Source organism: Epinephelus moara, chromosome 20 (assembly GCF_006386435.1).
Source record: "Epinephelus moara isolate mb chromosome 20, YSFRI_EMoa_1.0, whole genome shotgun sequence".
Classification (NCBI taxonomy): domain Eukaryota; kingdom Metazoa; phylum Chordata; class Actinopteri; order Perciformes; family Serranidae; genus Epinephelus; species Epinephelus moara.
Genome location: NC_065525.1, coordinates 27,940,682 through 27,954,475, shown reverse-complemented (window position 1 = coordinate 27,954,475; position 13,794 = coordinate 27,940,682). Strand labels below are relative to the sequence as shown.

Genomic DNA, 13,794 nt, shown 5'->3' with positions numbered 1-13,794 from the left:
TCCTGAACAATAAACACTTAAGGAATTCTAATTGGGAGAAGTTTCAGCTGGTTGCAATTTGCCATCCTCACCACTAGATGCCACTAAATCCCCCTAAATCTTACACACTGGACCTTTAAGATGTAGTTCAACTAAATTTTTAGTTTTCAAGTACTTTTGTGTTCCATCTAATGTCTTTGTTGTCTGTTTATAGTGTGTGTACTAATGGAAAACTTCACTGCCATTCTTGGAGAACCAGCTCATCAAGTATGTTTTTGTTGTGTTTGTTTTACCACAGCACAAGCCCTTTATTGACATTGGCCTTGTTGATAGTTAATATGTATATTAAATAGGTTTCTACCTCTGTTGTAGTGTGCACTTCTCCAAAAGTGTTCTTCAACTGCTCTGCTGTGGCAGAAGGAGAGCTTGGACTGCAGTGTGCTCGAACTTGTTTAAATCTGAACAGCGATGATTGTGTGAGTTCTCTGTCTCAAATAACTATATCTAATATCTATTTTCTGAATTTAATGGTGGGCAGTATGACACAATGTGGATAGTAACACTAGTGTCCACATTGGTTTGTAGAGTGGTTTGAACAGAAACTTTTAACTGTGTCACTAATGTTTCCTTGTTTTCTATCACTGTGATCTTCCCAGGACTCCACAGAGTGTGAATCTGGCTGTCGTTGTCCAAATGGCCTCCTTGATGATGGCAAAGGTTCCTGCGTGAAAGAAAATCAATGTCCATGTCAGCACAATCGGCATATTTATGCCTCTGGATCACAAATCTCTAAACAGTGCAACAAGTGGTATGATCGTGTTTTTAATCAGACCTATAATGTAGTATGAAAATGATCATATTTGCCTCTATGTTTTACTTGGTTGCGGTATTCAAAACACATTTGTATTCAACCATTTCTGATCTAGCACCTGCAACAGTGGAAGCTGGGGGTGCACTAAAAAAGACTGTCCAGGAACCTGCACTATGTATGGGAGTGGTCACTACAGTACATTTGATGAGCAGACATATGGGTTTCATGGAGAGTGTGCCTATGTTGCTGTTAAGGTAACAAAGCATGTTAAAATCATTCAAATGACAGGCTGTGTCCAAATCACTCCCTTCCTCTCTCACATTTCAGTCCAAGTCATGTGTCTCAAGTCCACACCTCTGCTGTGGAGTAAAATTGGGAGTGATTCCAGACAAAGCCAAAGAGTTATGCTTTAATGTATAATGTTCTAGAAGGTATCATCTCAGAATGTCACAGATATGCCATTTATGAAATTATGAAGTATTACTAATTTTAACCATCCAAACTGAAATATTTGGTATGTTTACCGACATTCCCTTTAAGATGACTGCTTGTCTTAATGATGCAGATAACTATATGGTCTCACTCTTCTGGGAATCAAAAACACATTTATTTCATGTCCTAGCTTTTCTTTAACAATCTTTAAGTATTGTGAAGTAGTAAAGGCCAAGCTGAAGGTAGATCTGATCAGAAAGCATGAAAAATGTTGAATGAATCTCTCTTTTTAGAGCAATTGTGGCGATAAAACAGAACAGCAGCACTTTGGAGTTATCACAGAAAATGTACCATGTGGAACTACAGGCACTACATGCTCCAAAACTGTCCGAATCCAACTAGGGGTAAGACCTCATACCAACACCTTATATGTATTTTGTGCCTAAAATATTGAACAAGTAAATCATGTCACATGTGAAACTGCAGTTTTTACACTACAATAAAAGCAACAAAAATCTCCTTATCATTACAGCGAATGGAAATCAAACTTTCAAAGGGCACATATGAAGAGGTGGAACTGGGACGTGGCATTGAGATTCAGTACCGAATAAGGAAGGTTGGCATGTATTGGGTGATAGAATCTGGCATTGGTCTGGCAGTGATGTGGGATGGCAAAACTACTGTTCGCATCATCCTGGAACCAGAGCACAAAGTGAGTCACCATAATTGTTTTAATGAAAATGACTGAAATATGTTATGGCAAGAGTTTGGGGTTAGAGTTTTGATATGAAGTAGGTTACCAATTATTATCATTATTATTATTTTTTTAATCTGTAGTCTCACTGTCTTTGCGGATCATTTTCTTACAACACTTATAAAGCTTTAAGACAATAATGGTAATAATGTACAATATATCAAAGGTCCCATACAGTCCAAAGTCAGATTCCCATTTGTTTTTTAATATATAGCAAGTTAAGGTGACGTATAAATACTGTGAAAATATCAAAGTGTTAAATCCACAAAGAAATTCACACTGTCAATATTCAGAATCTGTGCCTTTAAAGGAGCCAACAGGACTCCTGTGAGGTTGTGATGTCACATATATATATATAGACCATTTCAAACCTGAAACATAACATTATAGATGGGTCCCTCTGTATTTCCTGTTGGAATGTTTTGCACTGTATGTGAATGACATCAGCTGACAGGAAATAAACATGGACCCAAGCTGTTGCCTAGAAATGTGATTCCAATGAAATGTTGTATAAGGATAGAAAGTGGCACTACAATAACAAGTCATTCCCTTGGCTGCAACAATAGTGCCAAGAGTGCAGGGCTGTGTTCAGCCCCGACAAAACGTAGCAAAATGTTATTTTTAACTGAAACGGTGGTGCGTTAAACACCCAGTTGTGTTACGTAAGCACACTCAGTTCCATTCAAAGGGACTTTATTGGCATGGGAAACAGACGTTTACATTGCCAAAGCAAGTGTGAAGTAAAAACAAAAATTGTATGTACAATAAGTAAAGATCTACCAGAGTTGGGTTCATATACACATTCCTGCTGATTGGGTAACACCTCTGACACACCCACCAAATGAGACAAACCTCAAAGCCCATTGCACATCATTTCACACTGTCTCAAGGAAAGTCACCGACTCTTTTTGTTTGACTGTACAGGGACAGGTGTGTGGCCTGTGTGGCAATTTTGACGGTGACGGACAGAACGACTTCACCACCCAGGGTCAGCTGGTCGTGAGCAATCCTTTAGAATTTGCAAACAGCTGGAAAGTGTCGCGTGACTGCCCAGATGTGGATATGAATGCTGACCCCTGTGGAGCAAGACCCAATCGCCATTACTGGGCAAAAACGATGTGCAACATTATAATGGGAGAAACGTTCCACCAGTGCCACTCTAAGGTAATGACCCATTTCTGATTTATCATTATTTAAAGTTTGATGGTTGAAAACATTCTAAACAAACAAAACAAACCATTTTAAAACTGTCATATATCTTGGTAACTCAACAGGTAGATCCCCATCCATTTTATGACAACTGTGTGACAGACTCATGTGCCTGTGACTCTGGAGGAGACTGCGAGTGTTTCTGTTCTGCAGTCGCAGCTTATGCTCAAGCTTGTAATGAGGCTTCTGTCTGCGTTGCATGGAGAACTCCAGAAATCTGTCGTAAGTAAACAACGATGTTATCCTCAGGTTAAACTGAGTTTTTCCAGCCCTTTCTGGTGCTTAAAACTTGTTTTAGATTCCAACATTTTTATTACCTCAGCATTTAAAGATTGTTCGTATATCAGTATGGTTTGGTATTTATGTCTTTATAGAAAGTGCATCTAATATTCCACGCTGTGTATTTTTATTATATTTAACATGTGAATGGACACTAAATGTAATGTAAGTTGATGTATATCATACACATTATATGGGCATCAGTGCGTGCTTCATGAGGAGTATATTTTTAAAGGCTGCAATAATTTATGTACAGTACATGATCCCTTTAAGTGAGTGAGAACCTCCCAAGTTTACAAAACACTAAACACAGTCCTCAGGCCTAAAGGAAATAGAACCCCATTTCCAAAAAACTTGGGACACTGTGTAAAATGTAAATAAAAATATGCAAATATTTTTCAACCTATATTCAATTTAAAAGAAGGAAAAGACAAGACATTTAATGCTCAATCTGATTAACGTCATTGGGTGTTTTTTTTGTATATATAAACTAACTCATTATGAGATTGATGACTGCAATATGTTCAGTAAGTGTTTGGGAACTAAGGACACTAATTGTTGAAGTTTTAAAAGTGAAATTCTTTCCCATTCTTACTTGATATACGACTTCAGTTGCTCAACAGTCCGGGATTCTGTTGTTGTGTTTTGGGCTTCATAATGTGCCACACGTTCAATGAGAGAGTTCTGGACTGCAGGCAGGCCAGTCTGGTACCTGCACTCTTTTACTGCAAAGACACACTGTTGTCACATGTGCAGAATGTGGCTCGGCATTGTCTTGCTGGAATAAGCAGGGACGTTCCTGAAAAAGACGGCTTCTTGGTGGCAGCATATGTTGCTCCAAATCCTGTATGTACCTTTCAGCAGTCATGGTGCCTTCACAGATGTGTAACTTAACACACCCCCATACCATCTCAGATGCTGGCTTTTGAACTTTGCACTGGTCACAATCTGGATGGTCCTTTTCCTCTTTAACCCAGAGGACATGATGTATGTGATCTAAAAAAACAATTTGAAATGTGGGCTTGTTCAACCACAGCACACTTTTCCACTTTGTCTCAGTCTATCTCAGGTGAGCTCAGGCCCAGAGAAGTCGGCGGCATTTCTGTATGTTGTTGATATATGGCTTTAACTTTGCATGGTGGGGTCTGAACTTGGATTTGTTGATTCAGCAGCCAACTGTTTTTACAGACAATAGTTTTCCAAAGTGTTCCTGAGCCCATGTAGTAATATTCTTTATACAGTCATGTCAGTTTTTAATGGAGTGCAGTCTGAGGGGTCAAAGGTCACGGTCAGCTTTCCCCTTGCATAGAGCGATTTCTCCAGATTCTCTAAATCTTTTGATGATATTATGGAGTGTAGATGGTGAAATCCCTTAATTCTTTGCAGTTATGCTTTGAGAGATGTAGTTTGTAGACTGTTGGACTATTTGCCCACACAGTTTTTCACAAAGTTGTTAACCTTGTTCCATGCTTGACTGCGTATCCTTTTGAGGATGTCCCTTTTATACCCAATAATAACACTATTACCTGTTAACTGTTGACCTGTTTACCTGCAAAATGTGCTAAACAGATATTCTTTTGAGTATTTCACATTTTCCCCAGTGTTGTTGCCCCTGTCCCAACTTTTTTGCAAGATGTTGTAGATATCAAATGAGTGTATATTTACAAAAAAACACTAAAGGTTATCAGTTTGAACATTAAATATCTAGCCTTGTTCTGTATTAAACTGAATATACATGGAAAAGAATTTGCAAAGCATTCTTATTGGAATTGTAGTTGTGTAATACAAGATTGTATCAGGTTAAGTTTAAGTTTGAGGTCTCTTTTGCTAAATGACACATCAACACTTCCTGTATTTAAAACATAATATACTTTGTGTCTTTTCTGTCTAGCTGTCTTTTGTGATTACTACAACGGCCCAGGTGAATGCAAGTGGCACTACCATCCTTGCCACAAACCTTGCTACAAGACCTGTTTAAATCCAAATGGCACTTGTACTGAACCTTTACCCAAACTGGAAGGTAAGAGATTAACGCACGCTCACTATTATTACATGCACAAAGTATTTCAGTTTTTGCCCTTATTCCAAAAAGGACAACATTCCTACTAAGCTGTTTACATGGCTAATGAAAATCAATATTGCATATGATGATTAACAAACCCTTAAATGTCATTTACCGGAACAAAATATAGAACAGTGGAATGCATGGAGCAGGTTGTCATTTTGCTTATTTGCATCAAAACAAGTTTAGTTAAGTTTTCTCAGTGGTGGCGGACTTGTTGGACCGTATGAACACAGCCTCCCTCTTTCATTCCTTAAGTTACCTTCTTGTAAAGGTCGGTACTGCGATATTTGCACGTATCCAACAAACTGTTGATATCCAAGTCTTTCACAATGTTTAAAAGTAGGTGTGTTTCTCCTTCCGACCAGACATGATTGCTTTTCTATTTGGCATGTATTTCTACACCAGCCTTGCAAACTGTAACTAGTAGGTATGGCTACAGCTGGAGCAGCTACGTGAACCACCCACTAGCTACATGACTCACCCTCCTTGCCTACACAATCAGTTCTCTTTGCTTCAGCTCCAGAGGTGGAAGCCCTGATGGTGCCAAGTTAGCATTTAGCTAATCTCTCAAGACAGATTCTGCAATTTACATTGTAGAATCTGTCGGCAGCCCTGTGTGAAAGACGACTGGGGGGGTAGGGTTAGGGTTAGGGGGGGGGCTTTGAGCCTGAACGTTGCTGCGCTTTAGCCAATCACAATGGAGGGGGCGCGGCCGAGACGTGCAGGTGTCCCCAGGGAATGTGTACCTACAGAAACAGCAAGCGCCACGTTCATAGCGACCGCTCCACCCAAAACGGCATCTCATCAACGTGAAAAAAAATTTTTTTCCAGCGGATGTCTGAGTTACAACATGATTTAAGTAACTGGAGTAGTTTCATGTCGTAATCCGACAACGGGAGGCTTTAAACAGATGACGTCCTGATGATGGCTTTGCGAACTGTCACTGTTAGCAGCAGCCACTGCTGCTTTCTAGACATCGTGATTTCCCATAACTGAATAAATACCACACATAGCAACACAAAACTGCTTTGCTAGCTCAATCATGTTGTAACTAAGATATCCGCTGGAAAAAATATTTTATTCACGGACCGTTTATTGAGTTATTACTTTATTTTTATACAGTCTATGGTTATTACAGACACCGCTAACGGCTAACGTTAACAGCTAACAGTTAGCCCAGCTAATCTACGATAACCATGTTAACGTGCACGCGGAAATAGTAACGTTTGTTCAATCATTGTGTTTATAGACTTAACAAACATCAGATTAGTCTACACGGTGATATATAGCTCAACTCTGCTGGTTTTCTACCCGAAGTATTTGTAAACAACACGGCGATTCCCTGGGGGCACCGCCGGAAGTGAAGGGCGTGAGGCCCCTGCACTTCCGTTAGTCGAAAAACTCCGGGCTGTGCCTCCAGAGGTAAAGGAAGAAAAAAAAATATTTTTTTTACCGATGGATTTCCAGATTGGCATTTAGCCAACTATGAATCTTTCACAGTGGCCACTCATGGTATTGCAACAAAAAAAAATCATGTTCAGGCCAAAAAGCATTTTCCCCATAGACCATCACTGTAAAAGAGACATCTGTAAAACTATTGACAGGACACCTCAAACTGCAAACAAGGTCAATCATGACTCTTTCTATAATGAATTTTTGATCCATGGAGGTCTTACATTTGTAAAAATTTCCTCAAGCCAAGAAAAGCATTTTAAAAATCTGTAACGTCATCACAAAGAAAAGTCTATGAGCCAAGCGAAAACTCGTGGGCCAGCAGGAGGAACACTACTGCGCACATTCAGTAGGCCACAAACCATGGAAGCTAGAAACGTTTTCTTTTTTTTTATGTATGTATCTAGGTAAAAGAGAGGTAGTTAAGGTTAGGTTAAGGATAATCGTAAGGTTTGTATCTTGTTACTCGAAAAGTAAATCACGTCTTCATGCGCTATGGATTATAAAGTTAATCACTGGTACGTTTGGCCTCATATTTGTTCACTACAACTTCATGTTTCAGAAGGGTTGATCTTGTGCTAGCAGTGGGCGTGGTTTGTAGGGGCATGCCACACATGCTACAAATGTAATGTGTCTGCATCTATACATTGTCACAACTGTTGGCAAGTTGGTTTATGTGCAACGTCTCCATGGCAACAAACAGAGCTGACTGTAAACAGGCAAGGGGCTGTGTGTTGCAAACTGCTGTAAAAACCCCAGCACAACATGATTTTGCCAAGTAGGACATGCTCCTGGATCAACATCCCACATCATGCTCCTGGACCAACATTGCAATCAACCAATCAGAGCCCTCTGACATCATCAGTGTACTGCTCTTGTGCTTGCTTCAAAATTCCTTTGTGCTTCTTTAGGGCTAAGCTAGTTTTCCAAATTGAAGTTAGTACAATTAAACAAAAGCCTCAGTAACATTGAACAAAAACCTTATAAGCTACTGCAGGGTTAGCAAGTTTGCTTGCTAACTAGGTTGGCCATGCTAACACTTGCCAATAGGCTAGAATATTGTTCATTAACATTAAGAGTAAGGATGATGTCATTTTGCAGTTGCATATTCCTGCAATTAACATATTTTCCCTCCTTTTCTCCCATGTTCGATCCTGGATAGATTTGGTTAGCTTTATCCAGGACCACCATCATCATCAAGCTAATTCTGGACAATTTGTTTATCAGTCCTTCCAGCAAAATGCAGAGTTTTTTTGTGATTGTTGCGGGCAAAAATCCTTGATTATGCGGCACGTTTTTTAAAAAAAATGCGATGGAATATGCGGGATATTTATGCAATTTTATGCGATGAAATTGCGGGAACTTGCAAAAATTGCAGGAACTTGAAAAATTGCAGGAACTTGCAAAAACTGCGGTTTGATGAAAAAGAGAAAAAAAAGTGATTCCCCCAACACCCTGTTCTCACTAGGCTACTACCTTAATGTAAAGAGTCATTTCTAATTACTTCCTATGATAAGCAAGCATACTACATCACAGAAAGCGCAGGGAATATTTAAGTTCTCATCTTGTTTTATTTCAGACCATAACAAACACATGGCTCAAACTTACAAAACATTGCTGAGCCAAACAAGTTCTGTAGCTTTACAAAAAGAATATGCTACAACTTCTGTAAAAATGAATAAATAAAATATATATTATGTCATGAAGGCTATGGAGAGAGATCCGTTTTTGCGCACCCGCTGGTTAAGCGCTTTTTGTCACGTTGTGCAAACCAATGCACTTAAAAGTCGAAACATACTATGTAATAATAATCTCACTTGTCTCAATCAAAAAATGCTAAATTCAGAAAAAAAGAGGCCAAATTCCTAAAATCCAAGCGATGCTTTTCTGTCAAAAAATACTGTATTATGTTTTCTGCTTTGATTTGTACAGGCTGTTACCCTGTATGCCCAGACGATAAGCCCATATTCGATGAGGAGACTGGGTTGTGTGTGGAGGTATGTCCAGGCTGCTTTTACAACGGCACTAGATACAAAGAAGGTGACAAAATTTACGATGTGACCGACAACATGGGAAAGTGCTACTATGCAATATGCAAGAATGCAACAGTGATACATGGAGATTACATTTGCACAACACCAATACCAACAACTACACCCTCTACTACAACTGAAACACCTACTACAACAACTACACCCACTACTACAACTGAAACACCAACNTTCCAAAAAGGACAACATTCCTACTAAGCTGTTTACATGGCTAATGAAAATCAATATTGCATATGATGATTAACAAACCCTTACATGTAATTTATCGAGACGAAATATAGAACAGTGGAATGCATGGAGCAGGTTGTCATTTTGCTTATTTGCATCAAAACAAGTTTAGTTAAGTTTTCTCAGTGGTGGCGGACTTGTTGGAAAGTATGAACACAGCCTCCCTCTTTCATTCCTTAAGTTACCTTCTTGTAAAGGTCGGTATCGCGATATTTGCACGTATCCAACAAACTGTTGATATCCAAGTCTTTCATAATGTTTAAAAGTAGGTGTGTTTCTCCTTCCGACCAGACATGATTGCTTTTCTATTTGGCATGTATTTCTACACCAGCCTTGCAAACTGTAACTAGTAGGTATGGCTACAGCTGGAGCAGCTACGTGAACCACCCACTAGCTACATGACTCACCCTCCTTGCCTACACAATCAGTTCTCTTTGCTTCAGGTCCAGAGGTGGAAGCCCTGATGGTACTAAGTTAGCATTTAGCCAACTATGAGTCTTTCACAGTGGCCACTCATGGTATTGCAACAAAAAAAATCATGTTCAGGCCAAAGTAAACTAGGAATAAATTTTGCGCATTTTGCGTGGAAATCTGTGATTTATGTGGCGAAAGTGCAGCGTCTTTGAAAAAATGCGGTCCCCACATAAATATGCGGATTTTGGCTGATTATGCGTTGAATTATGCGATCGCATAATCGCGTTTTTCTGGAGGGACTGAAAGTTTATGTCAGCATCAACATAGCGGTGATGGTCCTAGATCAACATTGCGATTTTATTCAGGATGAACATGACAGTGAAGTCATGGATCAAACAAATTACGCAGGATAAAGATGATGATGATGGTTCTGGATCAACAAACATATTATCCAGGGTTAACATGTCGATGATGGTCCTGGATCGACATGAGCACTGCAATCATGCAAAAAAAAAAATGTTGACCAGGCTGTTAAAAAGGAGGGAAAGTATACTTCTCCTCTAAGAGTAAGGATGATGTCCTTTGCAGGTCTTTACTACTGCAAAATGTCATCATCCTTTCTCTTAGAGGAGAAGTATACTTGCTGCAGACAACGCGTGCGCGTACGCATCATGGCTGCCATGCGTATTTTGCCGTCGCTTCGCACGTAGGCCGCTCACTTTGATGCGAGGTAACATGACGCGTGTGTGAGATGCAATATTGACATGGACACTAGAGGTGCTCGTGCAAAGTAGACCTATAGAGACCGTGAATGTGAGGTCGGGCCGCACATACCATATCCGATGGCAGCAGAGACGATGCCTTCTCCTCTGCCGAGATCTGAAAAGACATACAATTATAATCTCCTCTTCATCGAGAGTATCCATGTTTGTGTATAGCCTACTACATCTGGAAATACAGTGTCANCGATGGCAGCAGAGACGATGCCTTCTCCTCTGCCGAGATCTGAAAAGACATACAATTATAATCTCCTCTTCATCGAGAGTATCCATGTTTGTGTATAGCCTACTACATCTGGAAATACAGTGTCACGCCTTCTTCGCTTTTCGCAACCTCTGTGTCTGAGTTCTGTGGTCTGCCCCTAGCGGAGACCACCAGTATCAGGCGTTCTGGCTGTGTCGACGAACGACCGTGCTGCAGCAAGTATACACACAGGCGCAGCACACTATGTACGCATACGTTTGGTCACGCAGCCAGTAGACTTGTGCCCTTAATGTTCATGAACAATATTTTAGCCTATTGGCAAGCTTACTTGTTAGCATGCTAACTTGCTAACTTTGCAGTAGCTTATAACGGTTTTGTTCAATGTTGCTGAAGATCTTTTTTAATTGTACTAACTTTAATTTGGAAAACTAGCTTAGCTCTAAAGAAACACAAAGGAATTTTGAAACAAGCACAAGAGCAGCACACTGATGATGTCAGAGGGCTGTGAACGGTTGATTGCAATTGGAATGCGATGTGAAATGTTGATCCAGGGGCATGTCCTACTTGGCAAAGTCACATGCAGAAAAGTGCAATTAAAAGTCGAAAAATACTATGTAATAATAATCCCACTTTTCTCAATAAAAAAATACTAAATTCAGAAAAAAGAAGCCAAATTCCTAAAGTCCAAGTGGGATATTATGTTTACATGTGTGCATGTAAACGTACCCAATGTCTTACTTTACTTCTGATTAATGTGCCCCCCCCCCCAAAAAAAACAAAGCAAAACAAAAAAAAAAACAGTAAAGCGATGCTTTTACTGTCAAAAAATACTGTATTATGTTTTCTGCTTTGATTTGTACAGGCTGTTACCCTGTATGCCCAGACGATAAGCCCATATTCGATGAGGAGACTGGGTTGTGTGTGGAGGTATGTCCAGGCTGCTTTTACAACGGCACTAGATACAAAGAAGGTGACAAAATTTACGATGTGACCGACAACATGGGAAAGTGCTACTATGCAATATGCAAGAATGCAACAGTGATACATGGAGATTACATTTGCACAACACCAATACCAACAACTACACCCTCTACTACAACTGAAACACCTACTACAACAACTACACCCACTACTACAACTGAAACACCAACCACAACAACTACACCCACTACTACAACTGAAACACCAACCACAACAACTACACCCACTACTACAACTGAAACACCAACCACAACAACTACACCCACTACTACAACTGAAACACCAACCACAACAACTACACCCACTACTACAACTGAAACACCAACCACAACAACTACACCCACTACTACAACTGAAACACCAACCACAACAACTACACCCACTACTACAACTGAAACACCAACCACAACAACTACACCCACTACTACAACTGAAACACCAACCACAACAACTACACCCACTACTACAACTGAAACACCAACCACAACAACTACACCCACTACTACAACTGAAACACCAACCACAACAACTACACCCACTACTACAACTGAAACACCAACCACAACAACTACACCCACTACTACAACTGAAACACCAACCACAACAACTACACCCACTACTACAACTGAAACACCAACCACAACAACTACACCCACTACTACAACTGAAACACCAACCACAACAACTACACCCACTACTACAACTGAAACACCAACCACAACAACTACACCAACTACTACAACTGAAACACCAACCACAACAACTACACCCACTACCACAACTGTAACACCAACCACAACAACTACTACAACTGAAACACCAACCACAACTACTACACCCACTACTACAACTGAGACACCAACTACAACTACACCCACTACTACAACTGAAACACCAACCACAACAACTACACCAACTACTACAACTGAAACACCAACCACAACAACTACACCCACTACCACAACTGTAACACCAACCACAACAACTACTACAACTGAAACACCAACCACAACTACTACACCCACTACTACAACTGAGACACCAACTACAACTACACCCACTACCACAACTGAAACGCCAACCACAACTCCAACTGAAACACCAACCACAACAACTACACCTACTACTACAACTGAAACGCCAACCACAACAACTACACCTCCTACTACAACTGAAACGCCAACCACAACAACTACACCTACTACTACTACAACTGAAACGCCAACTACAACAACTACACCTACCACTACAACTGAAACCCCAACCACTACAGAATGCTTGTGTATATTTAACGACGAGCATTATAAGCCAGGTAAGAAAAAAAACAATTATTTTGTCTTTGACAGTGACAAGCGATGATTTTTTTTAATGTTTTATCACTGTTTAATTAACTCGTCTTTTTCCTCATCTAAAGGGGATGTAATTTTCGACATGAAACACATAGGATCAGGTATATGTCTCACAATGATATGTTCTGATATTTGTGAGCTTCACAACAAGACTGCACCTTGCCCAAACACGACCACAGTTACACCCACACCCACAACTCCTAAACCACCCACCTGCCCTCCATGGGCTGTTGCAGTAAGGATCTTAATATATTTTGCACATTAAAATATATAATTCTGTTCATTCAAAATTCTTGAAAATGCTGATATTTTTCCCCTTTTTTTCTCTTTACATCAGCAAAATGAGACCTTCTTGTTTTGCAACTGCACCATGGCCAGATGCATTGAGAACAATACAGTTGAAATAATTCCATATGAATGTCCACCTCTTCAGAACATCACTTGTACCAACGGAAACGAGCCAGTTCTTGTGTATGACAACTGGGGCTGCTGCCAACATTACGCTTGTGATTGTAAGCCATTCTCTATTTAAAGGGATGTATGACATGTTTATTGACTAATATGCTTTTCTTTTAAATCATTCAAGATTTTGAACTTTTCCATGTTTCTCTTCAGGTGTGTGTGAAGGCTGGGGAGATCCTCATTACATCACATTTGATGGACGCTACTACAGTTATCAAGGAAACTGTACTTATGTCTTGATGGAAGAGACTTCACCAAGATTTAACCTGGTCATTTATATTGACAATGTCTATTGTGATCCCACCGAAGATGTGTCGTGTCCGCGATCAATAATTATATCATAC

General features: G+C 39.9%; 1 protein-coding gene across 1 annotated transcript in view; it reads left to right on the top strand.

Annotated features, from left to right (window-relative positions):
- Window positions 1-13,794, top strand: part of muc2.1 (mucin 2.1) — a 22,346-nt gene that overhangs the window by 7,320 nt on the left and 1,232 nt on the right. The window contains exons 17-29 of the mRNA XM_050073492.1: window positions 194-246; window positions 352-455; window positions 636-787; window positions 906-1,044; window positions 1,516-1,626; window positions 1,755-1,934; window positions 2,901-3,140; window positions 3,251-3,407; window positions 5,356-5,484; window positions 11,521-12,951; window positions 13,054-13,223; window positions 13,326-13,500; window positions 13,604-13,790. Coding sequence (XP_049929449.1) covers window positions 194-246; window positions 352-455; window positions 636-787; window positions 906-1,044; window positions 1,516-1,626; window positions 1,755-1,934; window positions 2,901-3,140; window positions 3,251-3,407; window positions 5,356-5,484; window positions 11,521-12,951; window positions 13,054-13,223; window positions 13,326-13,500; window positions 13,604-13,790 — 3,228 coding nt within the window. The remainder of the gene's footprint in view (window positions 1-193; window positions 247-351; window positions 456-635; window positions 788-905; window positions 1,045-1,515; window positions 1,627-1,754; window positions 1,935-2,900; window positions 3,141-3,250; window positions 3,408-5,355; window positions 5,485-11,520; window positions 12,952-13,053; window positions 13,224-13,325; window positions 13,501-13,603; window positions 13,791-13,794) is intronic.